The sequence below is a fragment of the Rhinoderma darwinii genome, chromosome 2, assembly GCF_050947455.1.
Source record: "Rhinoderma darwinii isolate aRhiDar2 chromosome 2, aRhiDar2.hap1, whole genome shotgun sequence".
Taxonomy (NCBI): domain Eukaryota; kingdom Metazoa; phylum Chordata; class Amphibia; order Anura; family Rhinodermatidae; genus Rhinoderma; species Rhinoderma darwinii.
In genome coordinates this window covers 348,515,873-348,539,738 of record NC_134688.1, presented here as the reverse complement: position 1 = coordinate 348,539,738, position 23,866 = coordinate 348,515,873, and the positions used below count along the sequence as shown (strand labels likewise).

The following is a 23,866-nucleotide window of genomic DNA, read 5'->3' as shown; positions in this document are numbered from 1 at the left end:
CCTAACATGGTACCTAAAATATATTCTAAAAAAAGGAGGCCCTAAAAATCCACTAGGTGCTCTTTTGATTCTGAGGCCTGTGTTTCAATCCAGTAGCTTACTAGGGCCACAAATGGGATATTTCTAAAAACTAGAGAATCTGGGCAATAAGTATTGAGTTGCATTTCTCGGCTAAAACCTTCTGTGGTACATAAAAAAAATGTATTAACAAATGAATTATGGCAAAAAAAAAAGAAATTTGTAAATTTCACCTCTACTTTGCTTTAATTCCTGTGAAACGCCTAAAGGATTAAAACACTTTCTGAATGCTGTTTTGAATACTTTGAGGGATGCAGTTTTCAAAATGGGGTGATTTATGGGGACTTTCTAATATATAAGGCCCTCAAAGACACTTCAGAACTGAACTGGTCCCTGAAAAATTAGCCTTTTGACATTTTCTTGAAAATATGAGAAATTGCTGCTAAAGTTCTAAGCCTTGTAACGTCCTAGAAAAATAAAAGAATATTCAAAAAACTATGCAAACATAAAGTAGATATATGGGAAATGTAAACTAGTAACTATTTTGTGTGGTATTACTATCTGTTTTACAAGAAGATACATTTAAATTTAGAAAAATGATAATTTTTGCAAATTTTCTCCAAATCTTGGTGGTTTTTACAAATAAATATTGAATTTATCTACCAATTTTTTTCACTAACATAAAGTACAACATCTCATGAGAAAAAAAAAATCTCAGAATCGCTTGGATAGGTAAAAGCATTCCAAAGTTATTACCACCAAAAGTGGCACATGTCAGATTTGAAAAATCGGCTTCGTCATTAAGGCCAAAACAGGCTCAGTCTTAAAAGGGTTAAACGGAAACTCTGGGTAGAACTTTAATTATATCTGTTAAAAACTAATATTGAAGAACTTTTATGGCCGACATCTTATGATAAATTTAAATATTCCTCAATCCTTTAACTAAACAAACTGTCAGAATCTGGCGCAAACTAAACAAAAGACACCAATTTTTACCTAGTACATGCATTCATACCCCTATCTTTTTCTTGATACCTAACAAATTCAAAAAACTTAAAGGAAGCATTACGGGAAGGAATTATCTAGGAACTTAAGGGAAGCATTACTTCCAGTAAGCAATTTTATTCATAACAAAGCTGTGATTACATTTAAACAAATTAAAAGTATACTCCCCAACCTCACGTTTAATGTTGGGAAATAGAACATAATTGCTGAGTCGATTAAGGTTTTCTCACCTGACATCTTAGACTTATATACTGTAAACTTATTCACAAATGTTTACTCTTCTAGAATTATACCCAAAAAGACATTTCAAAACTTTACCAACGTCTTATTACTAATTCAGAAACACCCTAATTTATAACAAAATGGGAAAAAGATCTTGGTAAAACGTTCACCAGGGAACAGACTGATCAAATCTAGAAAAATTCTCAATCTCCCTCTAGTTCTACAAAAATTCAAGAACTAAACTATAAACTAGTTGCACGTTGGTATAAGACACCAGAGCTCTTGAACAGAATTGATCCCAACCAAAACCCAATATGCTGGAGCTGTAAGAAAGAAACAGGGAATTTGTCACATATTTGGTTTAAAGTGTAGCTCAACTTTTGGCAGACTTCTGACATGTCATAGTGACATGTCAGAAGTTTGGATTGGTGGGGGTCCGAGCACTGAGACCCCTACCAATCGCTAGAATGAAGCAGCTGAAGCGCTTGTGAGCACTCAGCCGCTTAGTGTCTGTTCGGCTTTTTCCGGAAAGCCGATGTATCGGAGTATGGGCTCATGGACATTCTATTCTGTCCGTACTCCGATACATTAATTTCCGGAAAAAGCCGAACAGACACGAAGCGGAACAAAATGGTCAATAGAACAATCTAGATAAGTATTACACGATTTAGGGCAGATGGATAAAAGCACAAAATTTTGACTAACTTTTTATGATTGGTGGGGTGTCAGTTTCTTCTCAAACTTAGAGTACTTGATGCCAGTTACATATATCATATAATCCTTTAATCTTCTACAGAATTATATAGGTCTGTTTCTAATTCATACTAACAACAGCAGAGACAATTGTTAGTTTTTCTTTCTGTATTTGTATATTTTGTAACCCCCTGCCCTCTTTCCTTCCATTATGTACTCTCTATCTCCTCCCTTAAAAAAGTTAAACAAAGAATTTATAAAAAAAAACAAAACAATATCCTCACCTTTTAATTTCAGAATTACTTAAAAGGCTTTGCACAGCTAAAATATTTAATAAGCTTGATCTAAGAGGAGCAAATAACCCTGTTTTAATCTGTCCTTGAGATGAATGGAAGACTTCAGGAGACAGTTTGGACACTTTGAGTATCTTTTAATGTCTTTTGTAATGCTCCAGTCGCTTTCTAACACTTTATCAATGATCTTTTTAGGAACATATTTTGGCAACTTGTAATAGCCTACCTGGATGATATCCTCATTTTTTTCAGACATTCTTTAGGAGCATCGGAAACATGTCTGCACTGTACTACAAAGACTTTGGGAATATTGCTTACAGTGAAGGAAATAAGTATTTGATCCCTTGCTGATTTTGTAAGTTTGCCCACTGTCAAAGACATGAACAGTCTAGAATTTTTAGGCTAGGTTAGTTTTACCAGTGAGAGATAGATTATATAAAAAAAAACAAAGCAGAAAATCACATAGTCAAAATTATATATATTTATTTGCATTGTGCACAGAGAAATAAGTACTTAATAAATAAATACTTATTTCCTTCACTGTATATATTAAACTTGAGAAATGTCATTTTGAATAGACTACAATTCAATTTCTTTGGGTACAGTATATCTCCAGCACATCTCAGTATGGACTGGCTGTTGTTGATTGGCCAACCCCAAAAAATGGAAAATTCAGTGATTTATTGGTTTTGCTAATGTCTACAGAAAGTTAGTTTGAAACTTGAATGCTCTCATTAAATTAATAGCTTAGCATATAATCACATACATGCTTCTGATCGCGCGGGCACAGAAGCTGTGCCCGCACGATCACTGCGGGAGCCTGGCTGTTACTGACCGTTGGGCATCCGCTGCAACAGCTAGGATTGGAGAAACCTCCAATCTTGCCATTTGACACCTTAAATGCCGCGGTGAATAGTGATTATATTATAAAGCTACAGAAGGAGTAAATATAAAACTTAGCTTTTCCTAAGCTGTTAAAACGTGGAACATCACACATTTACTTATAAGCACATATACTGACATACATAACATATAAATGTCAATTAGGTATAGGGTATTGGTTCCTGTGTTAAGATTTTTGTTCAGAGTATAGTCAGAGTCTTATATTGCATCCTTCCCCTCCCCTCTATATGCGTAGTCTAACCCAATCCCTATAGGAAACATGCAAAATTCACATTTTCATTCACACCGTCTGGAGATACCGATCTCATCTTGTATATCCATCTCGACTCTGTCTGTAATAATAATTTATACCAGTTGACGCCTCTAGGGCTAGGTTCAATATGTTGTATACCCTGGAATCTGATGGATTTTGTGTTTACCCTATGTGCCGAACAAATGTGTCTTGATATTGTAGTGTCTCTTTTGTTTATGATTTCATTATAATGATCCCTGATGCGTCTCCTGAACTCTCTTTTAGTCTTCCCCACATAATCATTAGGGCACGTACATTTAGCTAAATATATCACCCCTCTATATTTACAATTAATAAACTGTTTATTCAGGTATCCAATGCCTGTCATCGCACTAGTAAATGCCCTAGATACCTCAACTGTGTCACGAAGGGTCTGTGGACCCACTGGGCCATACCGTCTTGGCGGTAAGGCAGCTGGCCAACAGTATGCAGGTAAAAGTCTATAGTTTGTATAGGGTACCTGTGGCAGCTCGGACAGTAGCAGGGCAGGTTTGGCAGGAACTTGGCAGCAGGTGGACGTCAGGTGTGGAGAATCAGAACAGGCGTGGTATCCAACGCAGCATGGCACTAGATCAGGATACAAGTAATAGATTACAGGAACAGGAACACTGGGAGCAGGAAACACTAGGGGGCCATATGCAAGACAGACTAGGAATACAGAACAAAGCTCAGGCATAGAACTAGGGGGCTGGACCCCTCTTATAGTCCAGAGTACTCACGGCTCAAGGTTCATGAATGAGGTCCGGCTGTGGTGAGTAGACGCGAGCGCTGGCTTCTCCTGAGGAGGAGGCTGGGGCCAGCGCTTGCCGACTCGTGGCTGCGGCTGTCAGGCGGAGAACGGAGCTGACAGCCCGCAGCCACGGACATTACAGTATCCCCCCTCTTACGCCCCCTCTTCTTGGGACCAGAGCGAGAGAGAAACTTTTTCAGAAGAGCAGGAGCATTGAGGTTCTCCTCTGGCTCCCAAGACCTCTCTTCAGGACCAAATCCCCTCCAATCCACCAAATAAAAGGTCTTTCCTCTCAATCTTTTAGTGTCTAGGATCTCTTGAACCTCAAAGGTGTCTGAAGGGCCGCTGGCGACAACAATAGGGCTGGGAGTCTTGGTGTAGCGGTTCAGGACCACTGGCTTCAGGAGGGATACATGGAAGGAGTTGGGGATCTTGAGGGTAGTAGGCAGCCGAAGCTTATAGGCTACAGGGTTGATCTGTTGTAGGATCTCGAATGGTCCGAGGAACCTGGGAGCAAACTTGCATGACGGCACCCTTAGTCGAATGTTCCTGGAGGACAGCCAGACCTTTGTGCCAGGAAGAAACTGAGGCGGTTCTCTTCTACTTGTGTCCGCCCTCCGTTTCATACGGTCAACTGCCAGCAGGATGAAGGATCGAGTCTGCCGCTAAATCTGTAGAAAGTCCCTAAAGGCCGTGTCAGTAGCTGGTACCTTGGATGAATCAGGAACCGGGAGAGGTATTCGTGGGTGCTGGCCAAGGACTATGAAGAACGGAATGTTCCTAGTGAACTCGCTGGTATGATTGTTGTAGGAGAATTCAGCCCACGGAAGCAACTGCACCCAGTCATCATGCTGCCTAGAGACGAAGTGACGCAGGTAGTTCTCCAAGATTTGATTGATCCTCTCGACCTGTCCGTTGGACTGAGGATGGTAGGCCGAGGAAAAGTCCAACTTCACACGTAGAAGTCCGCAAAGGGCTCTCCAGAACCTTGAGGTGAACTGAACCCCCCGATCAGACACAATATGCTGCGGCAAGCCGTGCAGGCGGAAGATGTGTTGGATAAACAGCTTGGCCAGTTGAGGAGCAGATGGAAGACCGGTCAGAGGAACGAAGTGGGCCATTTTCGAAAATCGATCCACCACCACCCAGACAGTACTGCATCCAGCAGAGAGAGGCAGGTCAATAACAAACTCCATAGCTATATGCTGCCAGGGAGCATCCGGCACAGGCAATGGCTGGAGCAGACCAGCGGGTCTGGAGTGAGCGACCTTCTTAGCTGCACACACAGAGTAGGAGGAAACAAAGTCCATAACATCTTTGGGCAGCGTGGGCCACCAGAAATGACGGGCAATCAAATCCCGGGTCTTACGGATCCCCGCGTGAGCTGCCAGTCTAGAGGCGTGTCACCAGTGGAGGACCCTCCTTCGGTCAGCCATGCGCACAAAAGTCCTCCCTGGAGAAATATCTGCATACCCTAGACTTGCCCTTGGAGCCTCTCTTGAACAGGAGTGCACCAGCACCGACAGAGGATGCATCCACCTCCAACGAGAACTGTAGAGAGACGTCTGGATGATGGAAGATAGAGGCTGACGTGAAGGCACTCTTCAGGGTATTGAATGCGGACTCTGCCTCAGAAGTCCACACCTTGGCGTTCATGCCCCTTGGTGAGGTTAGAGATAGGAGATGTCAGTGAAGAGAAGTTTGGGATGAACTGTCTGTAAAAACTGGCGAATCCCAGAAAGCGCTGTATGGCCCTCAAGCCTTGAGGACGTGGCCATTCCAGGACGGGCTTTACCTTTTCAGGTTCCATCTTGAGATCTCTATTCGAGATGATGTAGCCCAGGAAGGGTAGAGCATCTCTCTCAAATTCGCACTTCTCCAATTTGGCATACAGATTATTCTCCCTTAACCGCAGCAAGACTTGACGGACATGCTTCTGATGAGTCATAGTAGCTGGAGAAAAAATCAAGATGTCATCAAGATAGACTACTACACAAACATAGAGGAGGTCACGGAAAATATCATTAATAAACTCCTGGAAGACCGCGGGGGCATTACACAAGCCGAAGGGCATTTCTAGATACTCATAGTGTCCATCACGGGTGTTAAATGCAGTCTTCCATTCATCACCCTGGCGAATGCGGATTAGGTTGTAAGCCCCCTGCAGGTCTAACTTGGAAAAAATCTTGGCACCACGTATACGGTCAAATAATTCTGAGATCAATGGCAATGGATACTTATTTTTCGCCGTGATCTAGTTGAGACCTCGGTAGTCTATACAGGGACGAAGAGAACCATCCTTCTTTTTGAGGAAGAATAACCCGGCTCCTGCAGGGGAGGAAGACTTGCGTATGAAGCCCCGCTCCAAGTTCTCTCTAACATAGGCAGACATAGACAGAGTCTCTGGCAGAGGGAGAGGATATACCCTACCACGGGGAAGGGAAGCACCAGGAACCAGCTCGATAGGACAGTCATATTCCCGATGTGGGGGCAGTGTCTCCACCTCTTTCTTGCTGAAGACGTCCGCAAATGAAGCAAAATGACTAGGCAATCCTGCCAGTGACTGAGGCACAGGAGGCTGAGTCGAACAAATCTGTCCCAGGCAATGATTGTGACACTCGGTGCCCCACTGGAGAACCTCTCCAGAGTTCGAGTTCAGGACTGGGGCATGCAATCGGAGCCAAGGCAGGCCCAGCAACACAGGGTCAACGGCTCTGGGTAGGACATAGAACGACAGCAGCGGAGTGGAGAGCCCCTACTTGGAGCCTCAGTGGTTTGGTCACAGCAATAACTGGGTCTGGCAGGGGTAGGCCATCCACTGAAGCAATTGTCAACGGGCTCTCCATAGGGGTAGTAGGCAATTGAAGAAGGTCCACCAGATCTCTACGGATAAAATTTGCAGCGGATCCAGAGTCCAGATACGCAGAGACCTGATGCGTTCTCCCGCCAGACACTATGGTCACGGGTAAGGACAATTTGGATGGAAGTCCTTTTTTACCCAGGGTTGCAACTCCTAGCAACCCTAGGCTTTGGGGCTTTTGAGGGCACAGGCGCACAAGATGGCCACCGAGGCCGCAATATAGACAAAGTACCGAAGTGCGTCTACGTTGTCTCTCCTGGGTGGATCGCTTACCTTGGTCCATCATCACAGACTCCTTAGGAGGATCGACATCTGAGGACAGCAGGGGTTGCTGCAAAGTAGGTACCAGACTAGGAGTGTCTCCCTCCCGACTAACCTCTTGGAGGCGTTCTCGGATCCGCATATCAATCCGGGCGGATAGAAGGATGAGGTCATCCAGGGTAGATGGCAGGTTTCGAGCGGCAAGTTCGTCCTTAATTTTAGGAGACAGTCGATGCCAGAATGCAGCTACCAGGGCCTCATTGTTCCATAACAGTTCTCCCGCCAGGGTGCGGAAGTGGATGGCGTACTCGCACACGGAGGTGTCTCCTTGGCGTAGTTTAATCAAGGTAGCCGCTGCAGATGAGACCCGTCCAGGCTCCTCAAACACCGTTCGAAAAGTCCGGAGAAAGGCTTGGAAGTCACGGGTCTCTGGTCCTTGTCTCTCCCAGATAGGGTTCGCCCATGCAACGGCCTTGCCAGTGAGGAGAGAGATGATGAAAGCGACCCTTGCGCCGTCAGATGAAAATGCCCTAGAATACAGGCTGAAGTGGATCTGGCACTGATTCAAAAATCCACGCCAGGAACCTGCGTCTCCATCATAGCGGCAAAGAAAAGAGGCAAAGAAAAACGTGGATCGACACTGCCAGGAGGTGTAGTCTGAGGATCAACACTACCAGGAGGTGTAGTAGGAGGAACGGCAGCTCGTGCCTCCTGCTGACTTACGAGAATGTTCAAAGCCTGGAGGAGTTGTTCCTGTAGAGACTGGAGGTCCAGCAAATCCGCCCGCATCTCCTGTGACGTCGTCATGGTCTTGTTCGACCAGTGGGGTCCATGGCCTGAGCTTACTGTCACGAAGGGTCTGTGGACCCACTGGGCCATACAGTTTTGGCGGTAAGGCAGCTGGCCTACAGGACGCAGGTCAAAGTCTATCGTTTGTATGGGGTACCTGTGGCAGCTCGGACAGTAGCAATGCAGGCTTGGCAGGAACTTGGCAGCAGGTGGATGTCAGGTGTGGAGAAGCAGAACAGGCGTGGTATCCAACGCAGCACGGGACTGGATCAGGATACAAGTAATAGGATACAGGAACACTGGGAGCAGGAAACACTAGGGGGCCATATGCAAGACAGACTAGGAATACACAACAAAGCTCAGGCATACCCCTTTTATAGTCCAGAGTACTCACGGGTCAAGGTTCATGAACGAGGTCCGGTGCGTGCGATGCCCCTTTACGGGATCCGGCTGTGGTGAGTAGACGCGAGCACTGGCTTCTCCTGAGGAGGAGGCTGGGGCCAGCGCTTGCCGACTCGTGGCTGCGGCTGTCAGGGGGAGAACGGAGCTGACAGCCCGCAGCCACGGACATTACAAACTGCTTCACAAGCGAGACATCTAACGCATCTAAAGGTCCCCAGGGGCCTCCTGTTGAGCCAGCATGTTTCAGGGGGTTCATCTACAAAATGACTTCGTACTAGTTTATCCTTCAGGCTTTTGCTTCTTCTGAATGTGATTTGGGGTCTCCCACCTATAGCTTGTCTAAGGTCTTCATCTTCCATTAATATTCCACAGTGCTTGTTAATTATTTCCCTTATTTCTATGTGAGAACCATCATATGTCCCTATGATGCGCATCATGTTGTCTTTCTGTTCTTTTGCTTTATTGGGTATCAGAAGGTCACATCTTTTCATTCCCACTGCATTGTTAAATGCTTCTTTCAGGATTCTCTTGGGGTATCCCCTCTGTAGAAACCTGTTTCTCAAATCCTCTGCTTGTAGTAAGTAAGTCTTCATGTTAGAACAGTTCCTCCTGAAGTATACCATTTTTTTAGGGCATATGGTTGGGAGCTCTCCCACCTCAGGAGACTGCTTGTTGTGGTAGACTTTCTGAATACATCAGTTATAATCCTACCTTTATCCCCCCTGGAGATTCTCACATCCAAGAAGGCCAGGTTATCTGTATCACTCTCTGAGGTGAATCTAAGTCCTATTTGGTTAGTATTTAAGTCACGAATAAAGTCCCGGAATTCTTGTTGGTTACCTATCCATAGGATGAAAATATCATCAATGAATCTCAGCCATAGGCCTATTGATTCATGCCATTTGCTATTGGTATCTGCAAAGACTATATTTGCCTCCCACCAGCCCAGGAACAGGTTCACATATAAGGGGGTGCATGGGCTCCCCATAGCAGTGCCCCATAGCTGGTGGAAGTAATGGTCCTTGATCAGAAATACATTTTTGGTCAAGTTGAACTCCAATAATTCCATAACAAATGCATTATGTGCAATAAGATGGTTTCCTCTCATTTTCAAAAAGTGGGCAACAGATTCCAATCCGAACTGGTGCTGAATTGAACTGTATAATGCTTCAACATAAATGGAGGCAAAAATCATGTTATTCTCCATGACTATGCCCTCTAGTTTTAGAAGTAAATCTGTAGTGTCTCTAATTTATGAAGGGTGACTCAGCACAAATGGCCGCAAGATTCTATCAATGTATATTCCTATGTTCTGGTTTAGGCTGTCAGTCCCAGAGATTATAGGTCTCACCTTGAGAGTGTTAGTCCCTTTGTGTATCTTCGGAATTGTATAAAAAGTTGCCACTTTGGGATTTTCTTGGGATAGAAATTGGTGTTCCATTTTACTAACCCCTTCACGCAAAATCACGTAACTGTACGTGATGAGGGTTAAGGGGAAGTATGGAGCGAGCTCACGGGCTGAGCTCGCTCCATACACAGCGGGTGACGGCTGTTACACGCAGCCGACACCTCCCTGCAATGAGTGGAATCAAAGTTCACTTTGATTCCACCCGTTTAACACCTTAAATGCCACAATCAATCGCGACCGCGGCATTTAAAGTGTTAGAATCAGGGGGGCACCCCCTCAAACTCGCGATCGCACCCCCTGCGCGGCACGATATGCCGGTTACAACGGTTGCTATGGCAGCCTGGGGGCCGAACAAAAGCCCCAAGGTCTGCCATCTTTGTACTCTTTTGAAGCTCTGCCTGCAGGGCTTCAAAGGAGACTGTCAGAATCACGATATACTGCAATACATTAGTATTGCAGTATATCATGCAAGCGATCCAACAATCGCTGCTTCAAGTCTCCTAGGGGGAATAATAAAAAAAGTAAAAAAACTGTTAAATAAAGATTTTTGTTATGTTCCAAAAACAATAACGTATCAAATGTTCAAAAAAAAAACCTTTTCACATTTTTCCCCTAAATCAATGTTAAAAAAAATAAAAGTTAACATAACTGGTATCACCGCGTCCGTAAAAGTCTGAACTATCACAGTATAGCGTTGTTTAACCCGCTCGGTGAATGCTGTAAAAAAAAATATATATATAAAACACGCAAATTGCTGTTTTTTGGTCACATTAGCGCTCCAAAAAAATGAAATAGAAAATGATCAAAAGGTCACATATACCCCAAAATGGTATCGGTGAAAACTACAGCTCGCCCCGCAAAACTTAAGCCCTCACATCGCTAAATTGATGGAAAAATAAAAAAGTTATGGCTCTCAGAATACGGCGACACAAAAGTTTTATTAAATTTAGCAAATGGTTTTATTTTTTTAAAAGTGGTAAAACGTAAAACAAAACATATAAATTTGGTATCACCGTAATCTTATCAACCTGTAGAATAAGGTGAATATGTAGTTTTTAACGCCTGATGGACGCCGTAAAAACAAAACCCCCCAAAATATGACGTAATTGCTGTTTTTTGCCCAACTCACCCCACAAATATTTTTTTTTTCAGCTTCCCAGTACATTATGCGGTACAATAAATGGTGCCATGAAAAACTACAACTTGTCTCGCAAAAATCAAGCCCTCATATAGCTATATAGATGGAAAAAGAAAAAAATTATAGCTTTTGAAATGTGGGGAGAAAGAAACAAAAGTGAAAATTTGAAAAAGGGCTGCGTCCTGAAGGGGTTAATGATGTCATTCTGTAATGCCCTCTCCAGAATTATCCTCAGTTCTCCCATAAATATTTCCAAAGGGCTGCCTTGCAATCGATGATATGTTGCTGAATCAAAGAGAATTGTGTTGCACATATCTAGATAGGGGCCGTGTCCATCACCACTACGTTACCCCCTTTGTCAGAAGGTTTTATTGTTATTTTTTTTATTTGCCGATAGATTATTCAGAGTTCTAGATTCCTCCCTTGTCATATTTCTATGTATAGGTTCCTGGCCTTCAAGAGCCCTTAGATCCTCCTCTGCTAGTCTCCTGAAAATCTCTATATTTGGGTTATTATTACATATTGGTGGCATTTTGGTACTTGTCGATCTTAGATTAGTAAAAGGTCCCTTGCTTCTGTCTCTGATATTATCTTCCAAGAGATCTGCAAGGTCATTTGCTGTGTCTAGATCAACAGGATCAAATTTAAAGTCCTGACAGGTCCTTTTATTTTTCTCACAAAATTTTTTATGCCAGTGCTGTTTTCTGGAGAATAGGGCTATGTCCTTGGTCCAGACGAAGGAGTCAAATTTCTCCGTCAGGACAAAGGACAGGCCCCTCCCCAGGACCTGTATTTGAATTTGAGTGAGGGGATGTGTAGAGAGATTGATCACTTCATTTTTAGTAATGGTGTTAGAATTGTTTGGTGTCACGTAGTGTATTCACAGAGGGAGGGGGCTCCTTCTGTCACCCATCGGCGGCCTGCGAACGCAATCGCTGGCCGCTGATGGGTTGCCATGGCAGTCGGGGGCCTAACAAAGGCCCTCAGACGTGCCCTGGCTATATGCCTATTCGGCCGCGCCAGAGGCATGGCCTAATACACCCTTCAACATTGAAATCGCAACATTAAGAAAGGCATGCCAGAAGATCATGCATATCGAGGAAGTAGCAGGTGTCGCTAAGATCTGCAAATTATAAAATTTTCAAGCATTAAAGGGTAACTAAACGTTTGACAAACTTCTGACATGTCATAGTGACATGTCAGAAGTTTTGATTGGTGGGGGTCCGAGCACTGAGACCCTACCAACTGCTCAAACGAAGCGGCAGAATCGTTCGTGTGAACGCTTAGCCACTTCGTGTCTGTTCGGCTTTTTCCGGAAATCAATGTATCGGAGTAAGGGCTCAATAGCAAGTTCATGAACCCGTAATATGCTACATCGGCTTTATGGAAAAAGCTTTTATGTACCCTGTATACATTGAAGCTGTATCTTGCGGTCAAAGATGAATCTGTCAGGTCTCGGTGAACGCTGGTCTTGTGTGTCTCTAACACACAGGTCCAGCTATTATCAATCACATCTAAGTTCATGAAATTAGATGTAATTGATAATAGCTGGATCTTACCAAAGGTTAAAGGAAAGATTATTGAGAGTTTGCACGATGCTAAACATGTATTTAAATAGGCTGCTGATAAACACCGGAAAGCTAATTTTCGCTCAAATTGATGAAGTCCCGTTCATTTAAAACTTCCTAAATCTATGAATGTGCATCCTGCTTTTTTGATGCAAAATGTTCATGCTTCTAAACTTACAAAAGAATTTAATCAGAGATATCCTAAAAAAAAAAAAAAAAAAAAAAAAGCCCCTAGGGCGTCCAGAGGACATCTTGGAAAAAAGGGAGCATTGATAGAATTTGAACCCAGAAACTTCTGCATCTCAGGCAGTAGCTCTTCTCTTTGAGCCATCTGAAAGGATGGACAGCTTCACTGCTGAATCTGTTGTCCAGGTTCTCTTGATTCCTGCCTCTCTGGATTTCTTGCCTTGATTGCTTGATTTGTCTCAGAGTTAAATAAAGATTTTTTGTATAAAAAAATAAAAATATTAAAAAAACACCATTCTCATTTTCCCCCAAATGCAAAGTAAAAAAAAAAATGAACATAGCTGGTATCGGCGCTTACATAAATGTACGAACTTGTAACATATAACATTATTTAACCAGCACAATGAACACAGTACAACAAAAAAAATGTAAAGCACCAGAATCGCTGTTTTTCGATCACCTCATCTCCCACAAAAAATGAATTAAAAAGTGATCAAAAAGTCTTATGTACCTCAAAATGGTATGAATAAAAACGAAAGCTCGCTCCGCAAAAAACAAGCCCCATTTCTATTAAATTATATGATAACAACGGCAATTTGTATACATGAGAAGCTGCAATACCAGACGTAACATACCAGATGGACAGGAGTGGAGCTATTTCTGGGAAGCATCTAAGTCTATACAACCCCTTTATGGGGGAAGCTTCTAAGCTGCGCAGCCACACTGCCATGCAGCTTTATGGGGTTTTTCCAAGTTAAAACGTGCATGTGTTAATGCTTTTAACTTATAAATGTAAATACATTTGTAAAGTACTTCCAGTTTCCAAATTGGCCCCGTTTCCAGATGCTGCCGTGGGGCACATGCCTGGTGACGTCACTCTCTGGCCGCTGTGCTTATCATCAAATAACTTCCGGGTATACGACACGTCACTAGTGACGTGCCGTGTATGGGCTATTTTGAAATACAGCCTGTACCCCGCATGCGCGTTACTGGCTGTATAATAGAACAGCCCATACATGGCACATCGCTAGTGACTAGTTGTATACCCGGAAGGAAATTGATGATCAACACAGCGGCCAGAGAGTGACGTCCCCAGGCATGTGCCCCACGCCAGTATCTGGAAAAGGGGCCAATTTGGAAACAGTAAATACATTACAATTGTATTTACATTCATAAGTTAAAAGCATTAATACAAACACATTTTAACTCTGGAAACCCCTTTAAGGATAGGGCTACATGGCAACTTTAGCTGCGACACAGGTAGCTGTGTGCCCCTGTGTGAATCGCACGTAATTAAAGTGAATTTGGCTGTGTTGGGACCTACTGGTTAGGGTCACGGTCGCGGCAACCTGCGGTTTGCAATTCATCCAAATTCATTTTAATTATTTGCAATACAGAGGCACACAGCAATATTTGGCCATGCAACCGGTGTCACTGCCAAAAGTCGCCCTGTAGCCCTAGCTTAGAGGAAAAATTGCTTAGGAATAATACATGGGCTATACCATTCTACTGTGCAGAGACAAGAGTGTACTACACTCATGACTGAACTGATGTTATAGTACAGTGCAGAATTAGTGGTTTATTCAAATAATGACACGTTGTCCAGGTCCAGGGGCAGCAAAGTATCCTCAATAACCTTACCTCTATGCAGTTTAGCCATTGGTATGATGTTGTTACTTATAAACTGCCTTCTTTATCTTCTGCCAGTTATAATGAACCCTGTGTGTTTTGTCTGATAGAATCTTATTCTATATGGCTTGGCATTCATCCAGTTGTTTTTGGCAAATATGAGACGAGCATTAATGCTACTCTAAGTAAGTAGTAGTGTTTCCTTTCTACTCTTCCAAGAATCACATTTTTGGCCAGTCTCTTCCTTGTGAATTCCTGAACACTTTTGTTCTTTTGATGTCCTTCTTAGAATGTTTCATAATTAAGTATTGTTATGTCTTGGACTCATGAAGACGCTGCAGTTATAGCAAAACATGTCATGCCGAGGGACACTAATACTATTTTATGTATCTACACATAATGCTCCACTCTACTTATTACTAGAGAGAACCCATGTCCCATGAAAAATATGATGTTACTTTGAACTAGCTCGCGTTCTATAAAATTGTATATAAGTTTCAATTAGTAGCTTCTATATTTTGACTTGAATATATTCTAAAGAGAATAAATAACTTGAACTAGGGTTTTTAATGTGCAACATGGTCCCAAGTTATCATATAATAATAAAAATTATCAAGTGCTCTATTATCATACATGAGGATATATTTAATAGAAACCACAGCGTAAAAGGATGAGTCTTTCTATCTTGCAGCAGCGGATAAATAGAACTTAAAGGGACTATCCGGACACGGGGCGGTTTTTCATACTGATGACCTATCCATAGGATAGGTCATCAGTATATGATCGGTGAATGTCCATCCCGGAAGCAGATGGCTCCGGTCACAATATAGTGGCGAGCTGCGGTACTGCAGCTCTGCACCTATTCAAATGAATAGGAGCAGTGTTGGAGGACTTCAGTACAGCCACTTTACAGTGTACGGAGCCATCTGCTTCCGCCACTGGCCACTGCATAACATCTGGTGACCGGAGGCAGCGGAGCAACTTATCTGTGCGGCGTCCATGTGTCCATGATCATATACTGATGACCTATCCCGTGGATAGATCATCAGGATGATAAACTGACCCGTGCCCAGACAACCCCTTTAAGAATTCTTCTGGTAAGTTTTCCAAAATATAAATGCTCTATACAGGCTACAAACTGGGAGATTCACACATTAAATGGCAGCTGATCCTGTTTACTACTCAGGGTCAGGAACTAATTATTTCTCCTTTAGTGCATATTGTCTCTTCCGTTATGAGCGTTTTTTCTTTTTTTCCCCTGATTGAACTTGAAGGACATTTATGCGAATGTATGCGCACGCATTATTATTCAGGTGCTACATTATTTTTGTAATAATCATTTTCAGCTCCAATATCAGTGTTCTAAATATCTAAAAGATGTATGCAAATTATTATATGTAGCCATTCTGGGAATTATTATATGTTATTGGGTTACAGGGTCCAAAAACTATATTTTTAACCCTTCAATATTGAATGCCTAGTATTATTACTCATTTGACTTAAGGGGGTTTTCCAAGATTGTAACATTGATAGGCCAGTAATATCTACTAGTAATTACTGATAGGCCAGTAATATCTAATTACTAGGGGTCCGACCCCTGGCACCCACATGATCAGCTGAATGATGGGCCACAGTTCAGTTCCATTCAAGTGAATGGGACTGAGATGTAGAACAAGGCATAGCCATAACCATGTATGGCGGTGTGCCTGGGTAAACAATAAAGGGGACGTGGAACTTAATAGAGAGCAGCGGCCCCATCATTCAGAAGGGGTGCCAAGAGTCGGACTCCCAGCAATCAAATATTGATGACCTATCCTAGGAATAGGCCATCAATATTACTGTACAGGAAAACCCCTTTAACACCAAGGGAAGAATCCTTATGGTTTCAACATGAATTTACCTGAAGGTTAGCCTCTGTCCAAATTCTTTTTTTAAAAGGTTTATTTTGTAGTATTGTCGCAGGGCTCTTGACATCTTCTCATAGGTCATGTTTGGTCGATTCTGCAGGAAATAAGTGAAATTATTTATTCTCACTATGGTTATGGGCTATTTTTTTCAACTTCTGCTGCAAGAAGTGGCCTTTTTTTAAATCATATAAATAAAATGTATCATAACCAATGTGGCACTGATAATGTCAAACATCTTGTGATTTACTAAGAGACAGTAAAACACAAAGAGCTGTCTAGTTGCTGTTAAAACATTATACATGTAGACTAAAATTGGGACAACTTTTCATTGCTTGTTCTTTATTATAACTACTAATTTAATTATTAAAATCGCTACAAATTTTAGGCTTAGGAATCCAGTGGATGGTCCTTAGTGACTGCTAGCTATCTCTCTATGCATGTCATAAAGGCTGTCAATCATTGAGTCACTGCACCCGTTGAACTCCTAAGCCGAGAATGATAAACTGCAAGTTATAATTAATCTTATTCCACAAGAATATATATCAATCTACTCAACTCCTCCTGCTCTATAACATGATGCACTCAGATCAGACAGCATATATAATATGTATAGCATGATCGGTTCACTTTAATATATTGACTTTCCTGTAATAGGTTGCTGTGCCATTATCTAGGTACAATAGATACAATCACTGGTCAAGATCACAGGAACAGATGCAGAGGTCAGCGATACAAGTCGTAACACAGGACGTCAGATCAGGTATAGTACAATGCTGGATCTAGGCAGAAATGACCTGATACTCTGGCACCTGTTGGTGCTCAGAGTGAAGCTTATATGGGCTGTCCTATAGTTAGGCATCATGTAACATCAGGGGGGAGTTTTTCAGAATTTAGATAATGTCATGTACTAGCCACTAGAGGGAGTTCCAGATTGTATTTTGCATTCCAGCCACTAGAGGGAGCTCTATGCGGCATGTATCCTCGCATTCCAGTCAGTAGAGGGAGCTCCTGCCCCGTCTCTGAAACCGTCTGCCCAGGTAAGTACGGACTGAGCATCATTTTGTGACAATACCCCCCACCTTAGGGGTGGGCTCTGAAGACGCCAAAACCGGTTTGTGGGGAAATTTCTTATAAAACTTCTTTAAAAGTTGAGGGGCATGCACGTTCGAATTCTTGATCCAACAGCGCTTCTCAGGACCGTAGCCTTTCCAATTAATGAGGAAGTGCAAGATCCGCTTGGATAACTTGGAGTCCAAGATTTCATCCACTTCATATTCCTCATGCTGATCAACAGGGATGGAACTGGGAGGTGCTCGAGAGGACAAGAATCTAGTGAGGACTACAGGCTTAAGGAAAGAGGCATGGAAGACATTTGGGATGCGTAGGAACAGAGGCAAGGACAAGCGGTAGGCTACTGGGTTGATTACTTGGGATATAATATACGGCCCGATGTAATGTGGGGCAAACTTCATAGTTGGCACTCTGAGTATGATAAAACGAGTGGACAACCAGACTCTGTTCCCTGGTCCTCATCTTGGAACTTTTTGTCTCCTTTCATCCGCTTGGGATTTGTACCTGGCAGATGCTTTCTGAAGATTAGTCTTTACCTGATACCAGATGACCGAGAATTCTCGGATGCAGGAATCCGCAGCTGGGACATCAGAGATGGGAAGAGCTGGAAAAGTGGGAAGGCGTGGATACTTCTGATAGTTGATGAAGAATGGGGACTCAGATGACGATTCGTGGAACAGATTGTTATGTGCGAAATCTGCCCACGGTAGGAGGTCTACCCAGTTGTCTTAAGCCGGAGAGAGGTAGAGTCTTATAAATTTCTCAAGGTCTTGGTTTACCCTCTCTGTCTTCTGTTGGACTGTGGGAGGTAGGCTGAGGAGAAATTGAGCTTAGCTCCCATTATTTTACAGAGAGCTTGCCAGAACCGTGATGTAAATTGAAACCCTGGGTCAGACACAATTTCTTGAGGGCAGCTATGAAGACAGAAAATGTCTCTGATAAAAATAGAAGCCAGGACAGCCGCTGAGGGTAAGCCTTTCAAAGGGGTGAAATGCGCCATTTTGGAAGATTCGGTCTACCACGACCTAGATGGTATTGTACCCTTTAGATGGTGGGAGATCGGTAACAAAATCCATTGAGATGTGGGTCCATGGTTCTTAATAGTTGGCAAACCCCACGAAGCTCTGAACGGCCTTTAGCCCAGTGGGTTGAGGCCAGTCTTGAATAGCCTGGACCTTGACTGGATCCATCTTGAGTCTGGTGCCCGACAGAATGTATCCCAGAAACGGAACGGAGGATTGTTCGAAGAGACACTTGTCCAGTTTACAATAAAGTTGATTGTCTCTCAGTCGGTTTAGGACATGGCGCACGTGGTTGCGGTGATCCGAAAGGGAACGGGAAAAGATCATGTTGTCCAGATAAATGACAACGAAGTGGTACAGCATGTCCCGGAAAATCTCATTTATGAAACTCTGGAACACTGCGGGCGAATTACTCAGGCCGAAGGGCATGACTAAGTACTCGTAATGGCCTTCCCTGGTGTTAAAGGCTGTCATCCATTCAACGGCAGACGATGTGGATGAGATTGTAAGTGCCTCACAGATCGAGCTTAGTGAACACTGTTGCACCATGTATCATGTCAAATAACTCGGAGAGCAACGGGAGTGGATACTTATTCTTGACAGTGATCTCGCTCAATTCTCGATAGTCAATACATGGGCGAAGACCACCGTCTTTTTTTTCCACGAAGAAAAACACTGCGCCAGCTGGAGAAGAGGAATGTCAGATAAACCCCCATTCAAGATACTCCTGGATATATTCAGGCATAGCTTGAGTTTCGATTAGCGAGAGAGGGTAGGTCTGCCCACGAGGAGGAGTTCTATTGGGGAGCAAGTCAATAGCGCAGTCCCAGGGACGATGGGGAGGAAGTTTCTCTGCTTGAGACTTGCTGAAGTCATCTGTGAAGGAAGAGTACTGCGGGGGATGATACCCTCAAGCTTTCAGGTGCACAGAGGAATGAGTTGTCTAAGAGGGGTCACCTTCTTCAAACAGGACGAGTGACACTTAGAACTCCAAGATACAATTTCCCGTGTCTGCCAATCGATATGTGGGGCGTGAATTTGCAACCATGGTATCCCAAGATAACTGGACTGATGGTTTTAGGGACCACAAGAAAGTCAATAAATTCCTGATGCAGGACTCCCACATTCATGAAGAGTGATTTGGTACGGGCCTGGATAGCCTCATCTGGCAGCCGATTTCCATCGATGCCCGCCACAGAAAGTAATTTAATCTTAATTTTCCTCACAGATACAAGAGCTGAGGTGATAAAGCTCCAGAGCCTAGGAAGGCAGAGATGTGTTTAATCCCTACGGGTGTGTGCAGGAGCACTGGGATAGTGAAGCATGATGTCTCTTTTTTCTGTACAGGAGAGAAGCACAGAGGACTTAGAACAAGCTCTCCTTCCTTGTCTAGATTCTGGAGTTTCCTGACCTATTGGGACAGGAAGCTAATAGGTGCCTGGGTGCAGTGCAATACAGGCACATTCATTCTGTTCTCACGTTCCTCCGGGGACAATTTTGCACGCCCAAACTGCATTGGTTCTTCTGGGGGGAAACTCAGGTGCTTGGAACTTTGGAGCCAACTTGAAATTGAAACATCTGGATCTCCGCTGCTCAATAGCTCACTCTCGGAAACGGATATCTACTTTGTTACATAGTGAAATCAACTCATCCAATGAAGGAGGTAGTTCACGAGAGAACAATTCATCCTTAATCGGATTGGACAACCCCTGCCAGAAAACTGCCATGAGAGCCTCGTTGTTCCACTTCAGTTCAGAGGCTAAAGTCCGAAACCGGACCACATACTGGACAATGGTCATGGATTCCTGACGGAGACGTAGCAAGGAGGCTGCGGCAGATGACACTCTTCCCGGTTCAGCAAAAATCTTCTGGAAGGTGTCAAGATAGGCCTGACAGTTGTATAATACAGGGTCATTTTGTTCCCACAAAGGAGAGGCTCATGCCAAGGCCTGTCCGGAAAGCAGGGAGATAATAAAGGCCACTTCGGCTTTGTCAGAGGAAACATTTCCCGGAAGTAACTCAAAATGGATAGAACACTGGTTCAGGAACTTTTTAAGAGGAAGGATGGGATTCCTTTTTGCCAGTTTCTAGAAGCGCTTAAAATCACTGAGGTGTCGATACAAACAGACCCCCCGATTTTCACCAGGGATCGCTGCAAGGTTGTTTGGACTTTGGTGCCGGGAATCTGCAGATCGCTCCCTTTAAAATAAGCGGCCTTGAACAGTGCAGATGTTACCACGGATGCAGCCTAGGATCAGGATACAATAGTGTGGTTAGGATCACAGGCACAGATGCAGAGGTCAGAGATACATGCAGAGTCGTAATACAGGAAGTCAGTTCAGGTATAGTACAATGCTGGAGCTAGGTGTCATGTGATGTCCGGGGGGAGTTTACCAGAGTTGAGGTAATGCCATGTAATGGAGGTGAACAATGAAAGCTGTATCCAGCACTCGGTATAAAAGTTAAATCGTTTATTCGGTCATCTTAAAACAGAAAGTTTAAAACAAAGATCCCGGGACCACGCTTACGCGTTTCAGACCGCTAGGGTCCTTAGTCATAGCTACAATGCCATGTACTAGCCACTAGAGGGAGTTCTAGATTGTATTTTGCATTCCAGCCACTAGAGGGAGCTCCGGCATGTATCTTCGCATTCCAGCCACTAGAGGGAGCTCCTGCCCCGTCTCTGAAACCATCTTTCCAGGTAAGTACGGACTGAGCGTTGTTTTGTGACATGCAGCAAGCTGGAATATGGAAAAGCCATAATTGGGTTAGGATTCCCAGGGCCCAGTCCCCAGGATAGTCTCCAAATGACGGCTAGGCTACAGATGAAGTAGTCAGTGGCGTAGCTATAGGGGTCGCAGCGGTCGCAGTTGTGACCGGGCCCCTAAGCCTGGGGGGCCCACGGGCCTCCGTTGCCATACAGCATGCTTGTTAAATTAATTTTCTGTGCCGTGAAGCCGGCACTTCCTGATTACGGTCACATGGTACACTTAATGTACCATGTGACCGTGTTGTCACGTGACACGTCTTCCAGCCAGTGCAGTGGAAGAGCCGGTGCGGAGGACTCCAGGTGAGCTGCAGAGTCTGTATTGTAATGTGTTGTGTTGTGTTGTATTGTGTTAGCTTGTAATGTATTGTAATGTAATGTATTGTAATGTATTGTAATGCCTTGTAATGTATTGTGTTGTATTGTGCTGTTTGCGGTCGAGAGGGGGGCCCATTAAATGACAGCCCCCCTCCTCTCTCCACCGCAAACTGCACAATACAACATAATACATTACACACTGTGAGTCGCGTCCCCCTTGGGATTCGTGTGAAGAACTCCGGGGGGTCGCGAGTCACTCACCGAGGTCCTGGTTCCATTCAATGCTGGAGCAAGGAGCTAACGTCTCCTTGATCCAGCATTTACTGTGCCCTGAGTGGCTCGACGCAGGCTGGCGAGATGTAGCGACATCATCGCGCAAGTCTGCAACGAGTCACTCATAGTACACACCAGAGGAGGCGAAGGATCCGGGGGGGGGGGCTGATATTGCAGGGGGGAGCTTTATACTGCATGGGGGCTGATATGGCATGGGTGCTGATAAGATGGGGGGGCATTATACTGCATGGGGGCTGATATGGGGGGCATTATACTGTATGGGGGGCTGATATGGGGGGGCATTATCCTGCATGGGGGCTGATATGGGGGAATTATACTGTATGGGGGGCTGATACGGAGGGCATTATACTGTATGGGTAGCTCATATGGCGGCATTATACTGTATGGGAAGCTTATATGGGGGGCATTATAATGTATGGGAAACTCATATGGGGGCATTATACTGTATGGGGAGCTCATGTGGGGGACATTTTACTGTATGGGGAGCAGATATGGGGGCATTATACTGCATGGGGAGCTCATATGGGGGGCATTATACTGTATGGGAAGCTCATATGGGGGAATTATACTGTATGGGGAGCTCATATGGGGGCATTTTACTGTATGGGGGCTGATACGGGGGGCATTATACTGTATGGGGAGCTGATATGAGAGGCATTATACTGTATGGGAGCAGATATAGAGGAGCATTATACTGTATGGGGAGCTCATATGGGGGGCATTATAATGTATGGGGAGTTCATATGGGGGGCATTATACTGTATGGGAAGCTCGTATGGGGGCATTGTACTGTATGGGGAGCTGGTATGGGGGGCATTTTACTGTATGGGGAGCTGATATGTGGGGCATTATACTGTATGGGGAGCTGACATGGGGGTCATTATACTGTATGGGGGCTGATATGGGGGGCACTATAATGTATCGGGGCAGCTATGTGGGGCATTATACTGTGAGGGCTGATATGGGGAGCATTATACGGAATGGGGCTGTTATGGGGGGGCATTATACGTTATGGGGCATTATATTGTGTGGGGGTAGCTATGAGAGCATTATATTGTGTGGGGGTAGCTATGGGAGCATTATACTATGGGGGCTGTTGGGCAAGGCGTTTGGGCACAGGCACGCGCAGGGGTCTGATGATGGTGGTGTAGGGGAGGGGTAGGGGGGCCCAAGTTGAATTTTTGCACCCGGGCCCATGAGCCTTTAGCTATGCCCCTGGAAGTAGTACAATCGACAGAGGGATAAGCCACGGTCATTTGTACGCAGAGTTCGGTACACAGGGGCGAGAGATCAGCTGTAGATAAACGTATGCAGAGTTCAGTACACAGGAAAACAATGGACGTTAAACGCACAGTAGCTGGATTACTGGCAAGCCAAAATAATCAGGCACAGGAAGTACAAAGTTGTGGGTAAATATAGGGCAGCAAATACTGTGATTGGCCACATAGCAGGTGCAATCCATAACAAATCACCAAGATCAGCAAACACATGGCTGGAACAAGGATAGAACAAGCAAGGATCTCTGTAGCAGACCGGTGGATGCTGTAAAGCAAGAATGGAGAGTCCAGAGTTCAAATCCAGGAAGTTCAGTTCCTGACGTTAGGTGATGTTCTGACTTCTATACCACAATTAATATCACATGAAGAGTACATTCTTGTATCTAAGTTTCTGAATGCTTTTCGGCATACGGATTTTACATAGAGGGGAATGTTTTTATAAACTGCACATTTTTTAGTCAGATTGCAATTTTTTGAAACTGCAGGTCCTATATCATGCATTTTATGGCTTTGATGAATGCAGTCTTTGTACTGCTGCAGTGTTGTTGCTATGTACTATGCAACTATTGCTAGGTAGAGATAAGCGAATGGATACACTTAGGCTGGATTCACACGAGCACATTACGTCCGTAATGGACGGAACGTATTTCGGCCGCAAGTCCCGGACTGAACACACTGAACACAGTGCAGGGAGCCGGGCTCCTAGCATCATAGTTATGTACGATGCTAGGAGTCCCTGCCTCACTGAAGGACAACTGTCCCATACTGAAAACATGATTACAGTACGGGACAGTTGTCCGGCAGCGAGGCAGG

General features: G+C 44.1%; 1 protein-coding gene across 1 annotated transcript in view; it reads right to left on the bottom strand.

Annotated features, from left to right (window-relative positions):
* The window catches only part of LOC142741862 (transcription factor ETV7-like), an 89,698-nt gene that overhangs the window by 23,527 nt on the left and 42,305 nt on the right, over positions 1–23,866 (bottom strand). The window contains exon 6 of the mRNA XM_075851189.1: positions 16,298–16,398. Within this exon, the coding sequence (XP_075707304.1) occupies positions 16,298–16,398 (101 nt within the window). The remainder of the gene's footprint in view (positions 1–16,297; positions 16,399–23,866) is intronic.